The 19,325-nt window shown below is 44.5% G+C and overlaps 1 protein-coding gene across 3 annotated transcripts in view; it reads right to left on the bottom strand.

Moving 5' to 3' along the window:
- AP3S1 (adaptor related protein complex 3 subunit sigma 1) overlaps nt 1-11,388 on the bottom strand; it is a 136,617-nt gene extending 125,229 nt beyond the window's left edge. The window contains exon 1 of one of the 3 annotated variants that reach the window (XM_033929065.1): nt 11,140-11,388. In XM_033929065.1, the coding sequence (XP_033784956.1) occupies nt 11,140-11,241 (102 nt within the window). In that variant the 5' untranslated portion in view covers nt 11,242-11,388. Of the gene's footprint in view, nt 1-10,858; nt 10,901-11,015 lie in introns of those variants that run through there. The other 2 variants (XM_033929066.1, XM_033929067.1) reach the window with 2 other exon arrangements.
- Nucleotides 11,389-19,325: the final 7,937 nt, after the last annotated feature.

Genomic DNA, 19,325 nt, shown 5'->3' on the forward strand with positions numbered 1-19,325 from the left:
ACGCTCCTAGAATTTATGAGCAATTGCTCATCTACTCTGCTTAGAGCAGGGATCTCAAAGCCCCTCCTTGAGGGCTGCAATCCAGTCGGGTTTTCAGGATTTCCCCCAATGAATATGCATTGAAAGCAGTGCATGTACATAGATCTCATGCATATTGATTGGGGAAATCCTGAAAACCCGACTGGATTGCGGCCCTCGAGGAGGGACTTTGAGACCCCTGGCTTAGAGGGAATATAGGTTCTAAGTCTTGCTGGGGTCTCAACTATATCAGAATTACCTTCACTTCCTGCATCATCTATTTATAAATGTTTCTATTTTCCTAGACCAATTAGATTTTTCAGAGCAGATTCTAACTATGTTTAACGGGCAGATAACAGACTAACATCAGCATACATTTGAAATCATAAACTAAAGCCCAAATCCAGTCAAAAATACTACCTAGTCAAAAGCTTGAGCAAGTAAAAATAAAACAAGCACTTTAATCATCTTGCCCTCAAAAATGACAGAAGAATTCCATGATAGTGGATTGACATCAGGAAGACACTGGTCAGCTTTGCTGTGATGCTTTGTGAATGGTGGATTGGAATAGCAACAATGAATTGATTTGTACTAGATTATCACAGGGAACCAAACAGATCATGAATAGCAACCAGTTTGAGTTATCATGGCCATCCCTTAGCAGTTTTTTTACTACTTCAGCTTGTCTGCGGTGTTCTTTGCTCACATGTTTAAAGACAATAGACTGTTTTCAGTCCAATTCTTTATATGTGAGTTTGCAAACCATTGGACCCCTGAGGAAGGCGTGTTCGCCGAAACACGGACCGTGTAGGGTCCGTTTGGATTTTTATATTTTTTATCATTGTACTTTAATTGAATTTTCATGTTTTTATATGTCAGTGTATAATAAATTATCTCCAGAACATCTGTATCCACAGTTTTTTGTTTTCATCGGAGGATTGTTTTCACTGTGAATTATTGGGTCTTCCCATTTTTCTTTGTTGTGCTGCATCCCTTACAAAGGCCTGAAGGCCCAGCAAACTCATTTTAAACTAAACACACTGGAAAAACAGCAACTAACAGTGCTTATGGGGAAATGTGCTCCCAGTGTCCACTAGCACTTAGAAAACAAGCAGCCGAGTTCTTCATGAGCTACACCACTTTCAATGCATGAGAGAGAGAAAAAAACATGACAGACGTGAAGAACTGCAAGATTTATTTGGTTTGCACACTTCATACTATAGTGCCACACATACCAGTTAATCTCTCCCCCCCCCTCCACGAACACTACACTAGCTAGAGATCCCTCATTCTATCTCTTGTTTTCTCAAACTCTTGTTACTATTTTAGCGTAACACATCTCTCCTTGAAGGTCACTGCATGTATTCATCACACCATACAAGATAAGATTTTATGATGTTACTCCTCAAACTAACCTTTGAAGTGTCATCCTATGCCATCTAATTTTAAGTTTCCACTGAAAAAGAAAATAAAAAAAAGATTTGTTTCTTATTCACTTACACTGTTGGAGTAAACTTCAAATTCCATTGCCTACTATTTAAAATTATAAACGGAGACAGCCCAACCTACTGGAACAACCGACTAACTCAATCTACCTCAACCAGACACAGGAGAACCCACACACTATTCACACACCCATCTACCAAAAATGTCAAACGAAGAAAAATGTACGACAACCTACTAGCCACCAGAGCAGCAAAACTGGACAGACAACTCACAAATCTGCTATCTTCGACCATAGACTACAAAACCTTCAAAAAAAAAAAAAAAAAGGAAACAAAAACCCTACTCTTCAAAAAATGCATTAAACCTTTATGTTTAAATGTATTTATTCAATTTCAATGTGCAGAAAACATCAACAACCTGTTGGATCTGACAAGGAGTTAAAGTACATTGCAAGTCCTCAGCCCAGGTTTCGGCCAAAATTCCAAAGTTGTGGCCAAGTTGACAGTCTCGGATGCCCACATGATGGAAACGAGCATTAAACCTTTATAACAGAACCAGACCCGCCCCTAGCTTCACCCACAACACTATCTACTACATAGCAAATAAAAAATGTTCAAACCACTCATTTCCTAATATCATGACAATTCTCACGCAATCCACCTGATGTATTTCATAGCATCATGACAATTCTTGTATAATCCGCCTTGAACCGTAAGGTAACGGCGGAATAGAAATCACTAATGTAATGTAATGTATTTCAACGTTTCTTTCATAGATCCTCTCTCTTGCCCTTCATTCATACATACAGGATCCAATATTGAGCTGGCAGCAGTCAGCGTTTTGAACACTGCTGAAGGAGTTAATCCCGAGCATTCGAAGCTGGAACCTGGGTGGGCTTCAACCCTGACTATCCAGTTATTTTTTTAGCCGGCTAGAAACAGTCATGGGCTAGAACATAAAAATAGGACAGATTTTCTGCGGTTCCATGTATGCGCAAAACCTGGCTGCTTAAAGGCTAAATATCAGCACTTAAGCAGCCAAGTGCTTACTCCACTTCGGAAACATCCCCCCCCCCAACATAGCCGTTTTTGAGTTAGGTTATCCAGTTAAGTGCCGCTTAAAATTAGCAGCTAGCCCTGTCAGGAGCTGGCTACATTCTCTTTAATCAGTCCCACAGTATTTAGAATTGTACACTCTTTCGCAAAGTATTTTCTTGCTTTAAGGCTTTGAACTACAATGCATTAAAACAGTGTTTCTCCACATGTTATTCTGGAAGAATACGAAGCATACAACAGGGGAAAAAAAACAAAACCACAAATGAAATGCCAGAAAACAAAAAAGTGGAATTGTCCAAAGAAGAAAGATTTGCACTAAAAAAGTGTCCATAGGCTAATCTGTAGATGTAGAAATCTTTATTCTTCCAACATCATCATGGTACAATCAATGATTCAGTGACTCGACATGTACATGTTTCGGAGTAAACGCGTTGAACAGTTCAGACCGACCAAACTCATGGCCGAAACATGTACATGTCGAGTCACTGAATCATTGATTGCACCATGATGATGTTGGAAGAATAAAGATTTCTACATCTACAGATTAGCCTGTGGACACATTCTGGAAGAATACTACATTAAAAAAAAAAACAACAAAACATGCAACCATACAAAGTGCTGAATTCCCCTAATCAAAAAAGGTTTGTCTTCTCTGCGCTCCAAGCCTGATTTCCCCCCCATCATGCCCTCAGCTTTCTTCTTGCTTACTAGAGACAGAGAACGTACCTGCATATAATAGAGTATACATAAACCACATTGGTTGTACCACAGAAAGGTGGTACATCAAACCCACGACCATTAGTATCCACACATTCTACTTCACCCCAGCTTATAAATATGGAATAGATTGTTTAAATAAGTATCCATTTCTCTTGTAGCATCTGGACTTATATACTTTAACTTCTGGTGTAACCAATCACCTCAAAGAAGCGCACACCGATGAGACACTGACTAAGGAGTTAGCATGCATTTTTGTTGTACATGACGACACAAGTGAACTGGCACGATTTTTGTTATATTGTATGAGAAATTTAGCAGCTTTTCTTTGCTGGAAACAGTATTTGAAAGCAAAGACCCCCACTATGAGCACCAATAAATTTGCAAAAGACATAAATCAAGGGATAGTATTTAAAATTGTTGATGAGCGAGGCCTCATATGGCGCTTGAGCTACTGCCCACAGGATGAGATTAAGAAAATAAATGCAAGCAGAAAGGAGAAGTTCTTATAACTTCACTGTAGAAAGTAAAACTGAGGAAATCTAGTACAGCCCAGAGTGAGAGGAGGAGGAGGAGCTGAAGAATATGTAAATTAGGCTCTCTACAGACTTTGCAGTAAAGGAAAGCAAATACCCATTGAAAATCATATAAATTGATGCAAATCTAATGTACTGGAACAGCAAAATAAGAAAAATGTACAAGGCAGCATAGACTTTCTATTGCTACTGTAAATCTTTGATTTAACGCAATCTATTCTGATGCTTTATAAACAGTGGAATAGTAAGAAAATAATTCAAATGAAAACCTTATCTCAGAAGACTTTTGGAACTGACTGTGCAGTATGGTTAGTAGTTTGTCTCTGGATCACCTCCTCTGTACATCCTTTCAATGTTACAGTTACCAGAACTGAATACGGTACTCCAAATTATAGTATAACTATTGATGCTGGGCTTCACATTAGGAGTCACCAACCAAGAAAAAGATCCAAGTGTTCTCATAGACGATATAGTGAAATCTTCTGCAGGGTGCAGTGAGGCCAAAATAAGCTAACAGTATATTAGGATCTATTACGAAATGAGTGGAAAATAAGGTAAAATTATGGCCTTACCTGATCATTTTCTTTCCTTTAGTCACAGCAGATGAATCCAGAGTCTAGTGGGATTACATCCATTAACCAGCAGGTGGAGATAGAGAGCACTTGATTTATCCTCGAATATTTCTTGGATGCACAGCCTCCTGGCCAACCAGTATAGGTCTTCTCAAAGCAGATGAAATAAAACACATAAAGTAAAGCACATAAAAGGCATGAAACATAAGACAGATATGCAACTTCTTTCCCTCACCCGTACCATTGACGCTTCAAAATCGAGAATGCAATTTCAGCAGAAAAGCATGCTGAAACTGCACCTGAGAGCGACAAAACCCCACAACAGGGTGGGGCTCTGGATTCATCTGCTGTGACTAAAGGAAAGAAAATTATCAGATAAGGACATAGTTTTACCTTCCTTGTCATCAACAGCAGATTAATCCAGAGACTAGTGGGATGTAACAAAGCAGTTCAAACGAAGGGAGGGAAATAAACAAGCGAACGGGAAATCCCTCGGCCTCAAATCCTGCCCTGCAGCACGTGTCCAAGAAGATACTAAATTCCAAAGATTATGTCTCCCCCAAACATACAGAGGCTAACCTCCCTAGCTTATGTGAGCAGAAGCAATCCACGCTCGAGAGCACCATGCTGCGGACAGCACAGCTATATCGCCCCTCCATGAACAGAATGAGTGCAGAGCAGCCTCCTATCGTGACTGCTAGGCTCCTGTGGAATAGAACCATCATGTCTGGTAATGGTCCTAGTTGATGTCAAAACCCATGAGCACCACCGACTAGACCTTCTTTCTCTCGCAAGGGTTTATGGCACTGGTTCTCAACCCTGTCCTGGGGACCCCCCCAAGCCAGTCGGGTTTTCAAGATATCCCTAATGAATATGCATGAGAGAGATCTGCATATAATGGAAGTGATAGGTATGCAAATCTCTCTCATGCATATTCATTAGGGATATCTTGAAAACCCGACTGGCTGCGGGGTCCCCAGGACAAGGTTGAGAACCACTGGTCTAGGGCATCAAGCCTGGAAACGGGACAAGGGAAGACTCCTCCTCTAAATGAAGCCCTCTGAAGCACAAAATCCATAGGGCTCCCACAGGAGGCAAACTGCTGACCAAAGTCAAGAAGAATGCTAGAGGAGAGGCAAGACATAAAACTGTACCCGAGACTCGAAGTGACAAGTGCCTTTCCCAGAGCCCCAGAGATACAGTGAGAACCGCAGACACTGAGGCAGCTGATCTAACTTTTAGTACACGTCTCAACATGAATGACCCAGAAAGAGTGGAAAGAAAAACTCTGAGCCAGAGAGAAAGAACTGCAAATTAGCCTGCAACTAGCCTAGCCCCAGCTAACTGTCAGCCGGCCGGGATTAAAAAAGGTACACTAGGCCACAAGCAAAATGGCGCCCCGGCCAAGGCCAACTTCGCCCCACCTTCCCGCCCTTGCGGCGGCGGCTGAGGCCTACTGATTAGTGAGGACAAAGGCATCATTGCCGGAGGCAGTGTCCCTCCTCCGAGAGGAGAAAGACTGTTAGTGGCAGCGCCGGCAGCTGCAGAGACGGTTCCCCCCCCCTTTCGCAATGGGAAGGAAGGGCCTTGGCCGACTAAGCTCAGGGCCTCCTACCGCCCGCTACTGCCCATCCTAGCTGCAAGATAGTGGCCGCACGCGACTACGGCCGAAGCAGCCTCAGCTGCCCTACGTGGCAAAGGAGTAACAAACTCCTTCCACCGGCACCTCTCCGAAGAGAATGGTGACCTATGTAGCCCCTTGCCCACAGAACAAGTGAGCTTATGGGACTTAAGTATCCAGGTTCTTCAGGGGGGAGGGGGAAAGGGATCTGGGAGCCCAGGTGTTGCCCCCATCCCGCAGGAACCTTTCTCCATTGAGGCCTAAGTCGTAGGCACATCGGAACATTTCTCGCCTGAGCCCCAGGAACACCTCCCCACCAAGGCCTGAACCCCAGGAACACCTCCCCACTGAGGCCTGAACCCCAGGAACACCTCCCCACTGAGGCCTGATCCCTAGGAACACTTTTCCACCGAGGCCTGATCCCTAGGAACACCTCCCCACCGAGGCCTGATCCCTAGGAACACTTCCCCACCGAAGCCTAATCCCTAGGAACACTTCCCCACCGAAGCCTGATCCCTAGGAACACTTCCCCACCGAGGCCTGATCCCTAGGAACACTTCCCCACCGAGGCCTGATCCCTAGGAACACTTCCCCACCGAGGCCTGATCCCTACGAACACTTCCCCACCGAGGCCTGATCCCTAGGAACACTTCCCCACCGAGGCCTGAGCCCCATGAACATTTCACAACCGAGGCCTGAGCCCCAAGAACATTTCAAAACCAAGGCCTAAGCCAAGTACTCATGTGCTCCCGCACTACCGGAAGGCAAAGGGAGAAGTGCTTGTGCTGCAGCGCACAGGGGACTGTGCCGGTACCCGGGGTCGGGCTATTCTTCTTACGGAAAAGGACTCTCCGACCACCTCCACAGGAACATTTCTCCTCTTCACCGGCAGGAAGGGCAGGGAAGGGACCTGGGTAGGCCCAGGTGTTGCCCCTAAAGTTGGCTCAGTCTGGCCAACACCCCTAGGCTCTACTGAAGCCGCTGCAACAGCAGCAAACAGCCTTCCGTCGTCAGGAGCCGAAACCAGGAACAATAGCAGCCTTTTTTCAGATCCAGGAAACTAGTGCCTGTAGCTGCAGCCAAGCCTGGCTCGAAATCCACTGCAGAATCCAGGAACTGTGAGGAACCCATCCATCAGCCTGCTGGAGACAAAGTATACTGGTTGGCCAAGGGGGCTGTGCATCCAAGATATATTACATTACATTACATTACATCAGGGATTTCTATTCCGCCATTACCTTGCGGTTCAAGGCGGATTACAAAAGGTTAGTGAGGATAAATCAAATGCTCTCTATGGACGTAATCCCACTAGTCTCTGGATTCATCTGCTGTTGATGACAAGGAAACAGAAGTTGTTATACTGCCTCTGTATTGCTCTATGGTGAGACCACACCTTTGTGAATGCTGGTCAAATCATCACAAAAAAAGTAAGATTATAGCAGAATTTTAAAAAGGTACAAAGATGGATGATCAAGACAATTAAGGAAGTAGAACAATTCTCATGAGGAAACACTAAAGAGGTTAGGGCTCTTCAGCTTAGAGGTCGAAGGGGGATATACGATAGAGGTCTATAAACTCCTGATTAAACGCAAATTATCCGCGTCTACTTTTAAAAAAGTACAAAGAAGACATGCTGTGAATTTACACAATAATAACACCTTAAAAACAAAGAAGAGAAAATATTTTTGAACTCAATACATAGTGAAGCTCTGAAATTACGGTAGTTGTCAAATGATGTGATAAAAGAAATTGGTGTAGCCTGGTTTAAAAAACATTTGGTCAAGTTTTGTGAGGAAAAGTCCATAAACTCAGTGGTTCCCTAACCTGGTCCTGGAGGCACCAAGTCAATCAGGTTTTTAGGCTATCCACAATGAATATTCATGAGAGAGATCTGCATGCATTGCCTCCACTGCATACATATCTCTCTCATGAATATTTATTATGAATTTCCTGAAATCCTGACTGGTGGGGGTGCCTCCAGGACAGGGGGTCTTAAAGTCCCTCCTTGAGGGCCGCAATCCAGTCGGGTTTTCAGGATTTCCCCAATGAATATGCATGAGATCTATGTGCATGCACTGCTTTCAATGCATATTCATTGGGGAAATCCTGAAAACCCGACTGGATTGCGGCCCTCAAGGAGGGACTTTGAGATCCCTGCTCCAGGACTGCAAAACTGTTATTAAGGTAGACCCATGGAAAGACATCTCTTACCTCTGAGGATTGGTAGCATGAAGTCTGGCAATTTCTTGGGATTCTTCTAGGTACTTCAGACCTGACTTTGGCCACTGTTATAAGCAGGATACTGGACTTTATGAACCTTTGGTTTAACCCAGTCCTCGAGGATTTCCCAAATGAAATTGCATGAGATCTATTTACATGCACTGCTTCCACTGTATGCAAATAGATCTTATGCATATTCATTTGGGAAATCCTGAAAACCCGACCTGGTTTATGTTAATGTAAGATCTCACCAACAACCTGGACAAATCAGTATCTTACTTCTACCAGTTCTCTCCCTATGTATCTTAGCATTCCTTTGGATTTAGTCACTTTTTGTCACATGATTACTTACTCTGATCTCAGCTATGTCTCCTGCTTAGAACATATCAGTGCTTCATCTCCCACTGTACACTGTTCCCTCAGATTTCCGTATGGCAAATGCATAACTTTGCATAGTTTTACAATGAATCTTAGCTACTAACTTCTCATCTATTTCTCAGGCTTTCTTAAGCCACTTTTTGTGCCATCCACATTTTCAAGATGTCTACTCTGGGCAAACACATCATTTGCAGACTACTCCTCCTAACCCAGCCATTTTCCCACCTAACCCAGTCCTTGGGGCACACCTAGTAGCCTCATCAGATTTTCAGGATATCCACAATCAATATTCATGAGTTAGATTTGCATGCAAATCTTTCTCATGCATATTCATTGAGGATATCTGAAAACCCGATGGGTCTAGGTATGCCTGAGGATTGTATTGGGAACAGCTGTTCTAATCTATCTGCAACATTAATCATGAAGATACAGTAGATCCCTGATGTAATCATCTTCCCTTCCTCAAAGTGAATTCATTTTCAACAGCTTTGCATAAGTCTATCATTCAACTTTCATCACAGTCAGCTAACCAGGGATCTATCCACAGACTGCTCAGTTTATTTATGAGCTTCTTATGTAGGATGGTATCAAAAAATTTTTCAGAAATTCATTAATTTATTAATTCTTCTCTCACCTATCAGATTATTCCTAGGTGAAAAACCTAAATATAACAATCAGATTTCACATTCATGATCCTTAATCAAAGAAACTGTCAAACAAATCTACGGTAATCATAATTTACTTACTAAGGGCTGTTTTCATAAAGCCATGGTAGAGGTTTCTACCGTGGGCTGGCGAGGTAAACGCTCCAACGCCCATAGGAATTCTGTGAGTGTTGGAGCATTTACCTCACCGGCCCACCCCGCAGTAGAAACTTCTACTGCAGCTTAGGGAAAGCCAGCTTAAATTTCCTATTTCCCAGATCCTGCAAGCTGCTACATTCATTATACTTCACTAGCCTTTTAGTTTAGCCTATTGAATCCATTTTCCCACAGCAAAAGGCAGACTAACAAGGTTGAAGTTTAGAATTATTCTACTAGTTTCACAGAAGTCATTTTTTCTGTAAATAGTGATGTCTAGTTCATTATCTTGTGGATCTGTCAACCATTTGTGGTTATTCTTTAACCTTTTCTTCAGTGAATATGAAAAGCATTTTAATACTTCCACTTTTTCCTCATCATTCACCACTACTCCTCGTTCTTGCAATCCTACTTCTAACCTTCCTCTTTTCACTGATGTATCTGAAAAAGCCTTGTCATATTGCTTGAACACTTCAGCTATTTTTTCTCAGTTGTATATTTGCTGTGTTGACTAACGCTGGCTTTTACAAAACTGTGGTAGAGGCTTCTACTGCGGCCTGGCGAGTTAAATGCTCCCGATGCTCATAGAATTTCTACGAGAGTCAGAGCATTTATCTTGTCAGTCCATGGTAGAAACTTCTACTGCAGCTTTGTAAAAGGAGCCCTAAGTTCCCTGCTTATCTAGATATACTTCCCAGAACATAGACATAGCCTAATGGTTAAAGAAGAGGGGCTTAGAACCAAGGAAGATCAGTTCAGATCCCATCACTACTCCTTTAACCCTCAAGTACCTCAGGTACAAACTAGACAAAAGACAGGAAAAAACCCCTACTATTCCTGTATTCAACTGAACCTTAAACTACTATTGAAAAAGGCAAGAACTAAATTCAAATGCTATATTCCTCTTTTGAAAGATCTTTCACAGATTTTAAATGCTAATCAGTTCATCATTCTTTGTTTTCAGTCACCTCTTTTTAAGACCATTTTATTAGTCTCTTCTGCCTCTTTCTCAGAATAAGATGTACTGCCTTCTTGTAATGTCTCCATAAGTCCAAGTTTTATCCATCCTTCCTGAAATCTATACACTACTTCTAGATGTGAGATTCATTCTCCCGCCACTACCACTAGAAATTAAAGAAGCACCAAAACATCTTTTTTTGATGGGGGACATGAACAGGGGCAAAGTAAAGCAATTTTTTATTCACTGTACCAAATTGCATGCAGCTTTAGCTTCCCTACCCCCATCTTCCACCAAAACAGGAAACAAAGCAAAAACCAGATGAGTAGGCCAAACAGCAGGTAACTTTCTGTTGCCCAAGCCAACAGGTAGGTACAGCCACCAGAACAGTCTGACAGTCCCCACCCTAGGGGGTTGCCAGCACTACGGCCACAGCACCTTGCACCTGACAATCTGAATGGAAACTAAACTGTTTTTCAGTCTAGGAGCATCCATTCCTAAACCTGCTATCTGCAGGGGAAAAACAAACCAACCAACCTGACATGCAACAGAGTAAGCTAACATCTGCAGAGAAGAGTAAATCACCAGTCCTTTAGCAGCAGCTCCCGATGGAACTATGTGGAAGCTGGGCTAGGGGGATAGGTTCTCTGTTGACACCCCAAATCATGTGGCTACCCTCTTTTCCCTCACTCACGTAGTGCTCGTAGAATTTGGAGAGCCGGGGCTTGCCGTGGTTATTGAAGATGAGAATAGCTTTAATCATGCTGACGCCGACCGAAGGAGGAGCGGGACTACAGGAAACCAACAGCTCGGCTCACCTCGCCGGCACTAGCTGGACTGCACGCTGCTTCGGGGAGCAACAGAGAGCCGAGGCTCCGCGCGCGCGGCCGCCAATGATGTCGCTCGCGCCTTCTTAGCATTCGCACCTCTCCTCCCAACCCGCAGCTCGCGCGCGTTCTTTCCGTATCTTTTGACGTAGAGGTGGAAACGAGGGCGTGGAGCGCGTACACGCGCTCGGATTCCAGAGATTGGCGCCCGCGGCTCAATCCAACCCAGCCCCGACTTGGTAGGCTCTGCTGCGCAAGCGCGGCTCAAAATTCAGGGGCAGCGACCAATCATCCTGCATTCCGTTCAGCTCTGGGACTGCAACCCCGGAAACCTTCCACGTCTACAGATGGCGCAGGCAAGGGGACAAACCGAGAGGGGAGATGGGGGAGGCGGACAAACTAAAGCTGAAAAGTATAGTAATACTGTATAGTAAATTAGGATGGATAAAGACCAGCGTGGTCCATTTAGTTTGCCCAGAAGGGCTGAACTTTTCTCCTGATGCAGGTCACCTTATCTTCCCCTCTATGTTATGTTATTCTGAGCAGAGTACCCCCACACACACACGCTTTCTTTTTTAATTTTTATATGTATAAAGATAATTTATGTTTTACTTGAGCGGAAATACTCTATACTTTCATGTTCTGGATGACAGTCTCAGGGCACCAGGGTGGAAGAAAAGCAATGATTTTTTTTTATTTATTTAAATTGGATTTTTTTTTTTTAGGTACTATCTCTCTAAAGAACTGGAGGAGTGGCTTAGTGGTTAGAGCAGCTGTCTCAGCACCTGAGGTTGTGAGTTCAATTTTCTCTGCCCCCTACTTGTGACTGAGCAAATAAAATAAATACCTGTCTGAAATATGTAAAACCACTTTGTAACCACACAGAAAAAAGCAGTATATCATGTCCCATACCCTTTACCTTCTGTTTAAGATACATTATAGCCCAAAAGTTAGTCATCATGAAATTAGGAGTAGTTTATAATTATGTAGCATGAGGCATGCAATGTAGCATGAGCATGCAATGTTTACAATTTTTAGTAAATGAATTCCATCAATCCATTCATAATGTCATGGACAATTTTTCTATCTAGAAGATTTTATCACAGAAGCTTGGTTTTACATTTCTCAAAACTATGAATTTGTGTCTACAGAGACAAAGAAAGGAAAAAGCTGCAAACTCAAGTGTATGTACACAAACGCAAGGAGCCTTACAAATAAGATGGGTGAATTAGAAGCCATAGCACAAAAAGATAACGTTGACATCATAGGCATCACGGAAACATGGTGGACTGAGGAAAACATCTGAGACACTGTGCTACCGGGATACAAACTATACTGCAGAGACAGAGTGGCTCAAAAAGGTGGGGGCGTTGCCATATACGTCAAAGAGGAAATTGAATCTGCTGGAGAGAACACGCCACAACTGACAGATAAGTTAGAGTCTCTATGGGTCAAAATTCCAGGAATAAATGGCCTGGAAACGAAGATCGGCATCTACTACCGACCCCCAGGGCAGTCCATTGGTCTGACTCAGCAGTGGCAATTCTTATGTTCTTAGAGATGCTTCAAAGAACAACATATAACAATATTTTCAGAACACACATTTAACCCACTAAATATAGCAGAGAACTATAACTATAACAATATTTTCAGTACACATATTTAACCCACTAAAAATAGCAGGGAACTACAGTAGGATTATGTATCATTAATCATTAACGAATCAAGAGCATTGTTCATAGTTCAGATTCCTCTTTAAGCATCTCCCTTCCACAGAGCATCATAGGAAGGCATCTACCGTACATACAATTGAGTTTTTAGCATTCACTTAAACTGTAATCGATCCGAACAGGTCCTCAGGATGCCAGGGAGGAGATTCCATTGTTTTACTCCTACCATGTCTCTGCCTCCTTGTGTCACTGGGCAGTGCCCCACCTCCTCAGTTTTTCCCTTCGGCAAGCGAGTTGAGAAGGTGTTTTTGCTTTCTTATTTTAATCTGGTTTTTAGAAGTTTCCAATGCTACAAAGGTTCTCATTGTTCTTTGGACAGCTCTGTCTGAGAGAAGTTACAGAATATGTAATCAGAGATCTGTAGCTGGGTGGGCCACTCTTTTTACAGGGCTAACAATTGGAATAACTCAATGTTTGGTCCCCTGTTTTGTCAGGCACACGAGAGCAGGCTGAATTTGGCCCCGGTCAGGACCGGGATACTTTGTGGGTGCCACCTGCATCCCTACCACCAAAGAGACATGTGGAATTGGTAGGATAGAGGTTTTAAGGCTTTTAGAGGCTGTGTAAAAGACAACCCAAAGAGACAAGCCCCTGGACATCCTGCCTGCTTGTCTGAGTCAGAGAGCTTCTCCATTTGCCAGCTGGAGTGAGAGCTGATTCAGGCATAGCACATGGCAGAACTGTAAGTAATGTCCATTACTGTCTATGGGAGTCATCAGGGTGGTAGTGAATTTTTCTGGGGCTTCTTTGAGGGTCCCCCACCTCCGAAAACCCCTTTTGGGAATTTTTTAGATTTGGGTTTAGCTCTCCTGGGCTGTTTTTTGGTGCCAGAATGCTGCCGCAGTGGCCATCTTGGATTTCCTGATTTTATTTCAAAACCTCTATCTGCCTCCAAACACTTTGTTTAAAAGCAGCTGTGATGGACTCCTCAGTTAGTTTGGCCTTTATATCATGCCAGTTGTTGCTGGATGGGCACTTGAAGAGACTCAGTGTGCCCTGTGCCATGGGGCACGTGAGGGGAGGGTATGAGCTGTGGCCATAGCCTCCCCTAGTCCCTCCAAAGGCTCAGAGTTGCATAAATTTCAAGAAATGGGTCATAAATCCATTGCAGAGCACTATAATAGCATAGATGCCCCTGCAACAGGGAGGAGACTTGAAGTAGCCTTGCAGAAGTCCTCCGGAGATCCAGGTTAGGTTTTTGACTCTAATTTTGTGACTTTAATGTATGACACTTATTTGAAATATAAACTGTCCTCTCGCCATCTGGATCTTTGCCGCCGAGTGCTTCCTTAGGGGATTCTGGGTCTCAAGTGGATGTGCTCAGCCAGAAGTCTGTGGCAGCCTTAGACCACTACTACCATGTTTCCCCAAAAATAAGGCAGTGTCATATTAATTTTGGGTCCAAACAACGCACTAGGGCTTATTTTCAGGGTAGGTCTTATTTTCAAGGAACCACGGTACTGCTATTAATTATTTCTATAGCACTACCAGACGTACGCAGTGCTGTAGAGAGTCACGAAGGAGACAGCCCCTGCTCGAAGGAGCTTACAATCTAAACACAAGACAGACAAACAGGATGCCATGGTTAGGGGGAATGGTTAATCTACTGGCTAGGGCAATGGGGAATAGGCTTATGGATTGAAGGCTACATCAAAAAGGTGGGTTTTCAGTCTGCTTTTAAACAAGGGAAGGGGCATGGCAGACAGGTAGTTTATTCCAGGTTTACAGGGCAGCTAGAAGAAAAGAACGAAGTCCTGAATTGGCAGTGGAGGAGAAGGGTACAGCTAAGAGCAGCTGATCTGAGGAACATAATTTTATTGGAAGTGTATAAGGAGAGAGGAGAGATATTGAGGTACAGCAGAATGAACACACTTGTAGATTAGTAATAGGAGTTTGAACTGTATGCGGGGTAACATGAGTGTAGCAAGGGAGAAGATTTGACAGTGTACAGACTTTTTGAACCGACAGACTTAAGTCATTACAGTTTCTCTGAGGGAGTTAAATTTAGAACCTTCGCAGACCTACTACACAGCGCTCACTTTTGAGCAGCTCTAAGACCCAGTCCACATTTTTTCTTTCACATCCTGAGATCACCATGATACTGACGGAGCATTAGAAGGTGCCAGAAGGCCCTTTGTGGGGGGGAGGGGGGCTAGGGCTAGGACAAAGTTATACCTTATAATTTCTCTGGGTATGCCCAGAACAATTCTTTTGTAATCCGCTTTGAACTGAAAGGTAGTGGCGGAATAGAAGACACCAATGTAATGTAAAGTAATATCCCATTGCTCCTGATTTCCAGCAGCTGTTTGCACCACCAAAGGTGGATTCATTGATGGCACAGGTTACTAAATGTACTTCTCTGCCTAGTGAAGTTGGAGTGGTTCTGAAGGATACGCAGGACCGCAAGGTGGACTTAATCCTCAAAAGGCAGTTTGAGGCCTTGGCTTTAGTTCTCAAGGCAGAGGCTTCCTGTATGGTGTGCCTCTGCCATAAGATGTTGCACCAGACTCTGACCTCAAAGGAGAGCTCCTACCCCCAGGTACTGCTTTCGGGGGTGGATTGTGTTGCAGACGCTATGTATGACATGTTTAGAGTCATGAGCAAGGTTTCTGCTTACTCTGTCTCTACCTGCAAGATGTTTTGGATCAGAAAATAGGCAGGAGATTTGGCTTCTAAAGCCATGTTGAGCAGCTCCCTTTCAAAGGGCAAATGCTTTTTGGCAAGGGGCTAGACGGCCTTATTACTAGCACAATAGATCAGTGTCTTAAGTTTTTGCTGCATAGTAGGCCACGTTCCCCAAGGGGATCAAGTTGTGGTTCCTTTCATGTCTACAGGCGGTCTCTCAGTCTTCAGTGAGCTCCTTTGGTTAGAGATCCTTTCAAGGATCTAGGAAAAGGTTTGGAGGCTGTAGCCAAGCCCCAGCCTCGGGTGCCCAATTAGCAGCCACTTAAAAGCCCCAATAATGCCAGGTCAGTCCCTGACCTCTCCCAAATAGTTGGGAGACTTGTGGAGTACTGGGAGGCCTGGGAATGGATTTGCTCAGACAAATGGGTTCTGGACATCAAGAGGGCTACAAGTTCAAATTTTTTCATCCTATTTGGGACTTCTTTTCTGGCCAGAGAAAGTAGCCAAAGTATGGGCAACGGTACAACAGCTGCTGTAGATTCAGGCTGTGGAGGAGGTATCAGATGCCAAATCAGGGTTGGGCAGATACTCCATGTACAGGTTTACTAAACCGCGATAGTGGTTTTTAGTGCAGGGAGCTGTGCTGAATGCCCCGCGCTGCTCTCGATGCTCATAGGCTCCCTGCGCTAAAAACCACTATTGCGGTTTAGTAAAAGGGGGCCATAGTGCAAAATATAGACAGCAGATATAAATTCTCAAAATGGACACATTTTGATCACTAAATTGAAAATAAAATCATTTTTCCTACCTTTTTGTCTGGTGATTTCATAAGCCTCTGGTCCTTCTGCTTTCTCCTCCTGCCCCCCCCCTCTTTCTTTCTCTCTCCCCCTGGCCCCCTCTTTATTTCCACCTTTCTTTCTCTCTCCTCCTGGCCCCCCTCTTTATTTCTGCCTTTCTTTCTCTCTTCCCCTGGCCCCCTCTTTATTTCTGCCTTTCTTTCTCTCTCCCCCGGCCCCCTCTTTATTTCTGCCTTTCTTTCTCTCTCCCCCTGGCCCCCCTCTTTATTTCTGCCTTTCTTTCTCTCTCCGCCTAGCCCCCACAAGCCATCGTGACGATTTCTCCACTTCCACGATTCTTTCCTTACCCCCACCCCCAAGCCAGCAGCCGATTTCTCCCTGCTCCTTCCCCGAGCCAGGCCCAACGCGTACAAGCATTGGGCCCACAAGATTTCACTTCCGGCGTCAGTTCTAACAGGGAGGAAGTAGCCGGCCAGCCAGACAGCGATTGGCTGGCCCAGAACTTACCCTCCGACGTTAGAATTGACGCCAGAGGTGACGCTTTTTCCCTGCCCACCAGCCCGCCTCACCTTTTGTCTCCATCTACCAGTTGCCGGCCGGCCAGCCGGGTTAAGGAATGACTCTGCGCGGGAGCCGGTGCCGGGATGCTGTGGTGAGACGGAGCAGCGGCAGAATAGGGAAGGTGGCCGGCTGTGCACCCCCTTGGGGCGTGCACCCGGGGCAGACCTCCCCCCCCTTAGTACGCCACTGGGAAAGAGCACAGGAAGTATCAAAAAGAATGTCACTGTGGTTCGAAAAGCCAAAAGAGAGTATGAAGAGAGGCTAGCCAGGGAAGCACGAAATTTCAAACCGTTCTTTAGATATGTTAAAGGGAAGCAGCCAGCTAGGGAGGAAGTGGGACCGCTGGACAACGGAGACAGGAAGGGAGTGGTGAAGGAGGAGAAAGAAGTCGCAGAAAAACTTAACATGTTCTTTTCAACTGTATTTACAAACGAAGACACAACCAACATACCGGAACCTGAGCAATTCTTCAGTGGAAATCAAGCAGAAAAATTAACATCCATGGAAGTGAGCCTTGATGTGCGCAGGCAGATAGAAAAACTAAAAACTGACAAATCCCCGGGTCCGGACGGAATCCATCCAAGGGTTTTGAAGGAATTAAAGGAGGAGATAGCGGAACTACTGCAGCAAATTTGCAATCTATCCCTGAAAACAGGCGTGATTCCAGAGGATTGGAAGATAGCCAACGTTACGCCCATCTTTAAAAAGGGTTCAAGAGGTGACCCGGGAAACTACAGACCGGTGAGTCTCACCTCGGTTCCGGGGAAAATGGCGGAAGCACTGATAAAAGAAAACATCGATGAACATTTTGAAAGAAACGAACTTCTGATAACCAGCCAACATGGTTTCTGCACGGGGAGATCGTGCCTAACTAACTTATTGCACTTCTTCGAAGAAATTAACAAACGGATGGACAGAGGAGACCCCATAGACATTATATACCTAGATTTCCAAAAAGCCTTTGACAAGGTGCTTCATGAACGTCTACTCCGGAAACTGAAGAACCATGGGATGGAAGGAGATGTACATAGATGGATCAGAAACTGGTTGGCGGGTAGAAAACAGAGAGTAGGTGTGAAGGGCCACGAGGGTGGAGGAGGGTCAAGAGTGGTGTTCCACAGGGCTCGGTGCTCAGGCCGCGGCTATTTAATATATTCATAAATGATCTAGAAACAGGGACAAAGTATGAGATAATAAAATTTGCGGACGTCACCAAACTATTTAGTGGAGCTCGGACTAAAGAGGACTATGAAGAATTGCAAAAGGACTTGAACAAATTAGGGGAATGGGCGACGAGATGGCAGATGAAGTTCAACGTTGAGAAATGTAAAGTATTACATGTGGGAAGCAGAAACCCGAGGTACAACTATACGATGGGAGGGATGTTATTGAATGAGAGTACTCAACAAAGGGACTTGGGGGTAATGGTGGACATGACAATGAAGCCGACGGCACAGTGCGCAGCGGCCACTAAGAGAGCGAATAGAATGCTAGGTATAATCAAAAAGGGTATTACAACCAGAACGAAAGAAGTTATCCTGCCGTTGTATCAGGCGATGGTGCGTCCGCATCTGGAGTACTGCGTCCAATATTGGTCGCCGTACCTTAAGAAGGATATGGCGTTACTCGAGAGGGTTCAGAGGAGAGCGACATATCTGATAAAAGGGATGGAAAACCTTTCATACGCTGAGAGATTGGAGAAACTGGGTCTCTTTTCCCTGGAGAAGAGGAGACTTAGAGGGGGATATGATAGAGACTTACAAGATCATGAAGGGCGTAGAGAGGGACAGATTCTTCAACTATCGAAAAATAAAAGAACAAGAGGGCATTCGGAAAAGTTGAAAGGGGACAGATTCAAAACGAATGCTAGGAAGTTCTTCTTTACCCAACGTGTGGTGGACATCTGGAATGCGCTTCCAGAGGACGTAATAGGACAGAGTACGGTACTGGGGTTTAAGAAAGGATTGGACAATTTCCTGCTGGAAAAGGGGATAGAGGGGTATAGATAGAGGATTACTGCACAGGTCCTGGACTTGTTGGGCCGCCGCATGAGCGGACTACTGGGCACAAAGGACTTCAGGTCTGACCTAGCGGAGGCATTGCTTATGTTCTTATGTGCCCAAGAAGGACTCAGACAACTGGAGACCAATCCTGGATCTGAAGTTGGTCAATGCAGCACTAAGGGTACCCAGGTTCTGTCGTTGCCTCGGTCATACTGGGGGAATATTTAGCCTCACTGGACTTGACAGGGGCTTTCTTGCATATTCCAGACCACAGAAGGTTTCTCAGGTTCCATGTGCTGGAGAGAGACTTTTAGTTCTTGGTACTCCCATTCAAATTGACATTGGTGCCTCACACCCTTACCAAGATGATGGTGGTGGCAGTAGCATACCTGCGCAAGACTGAGATTCAGGCAGACTGGTCTGTCTCTCAGGAGACCTTCAATTGCATTGTGAGGCACTGG

The sequence above is a fragment of the Geotrypetes seraphini genome, chromosome 1 (genome assembly GCF_902459505.1).
Source record: "Geotrypetes seraphini chromosome 1, aGeoSer1.1, whole genome shotgun sequence".
NCBI lineage: Eukaryota > Metazoa > Chordata > Amphibia > Gymnophiona > Dermophiidae > Geotrypetes > Geotrypetes seraphini.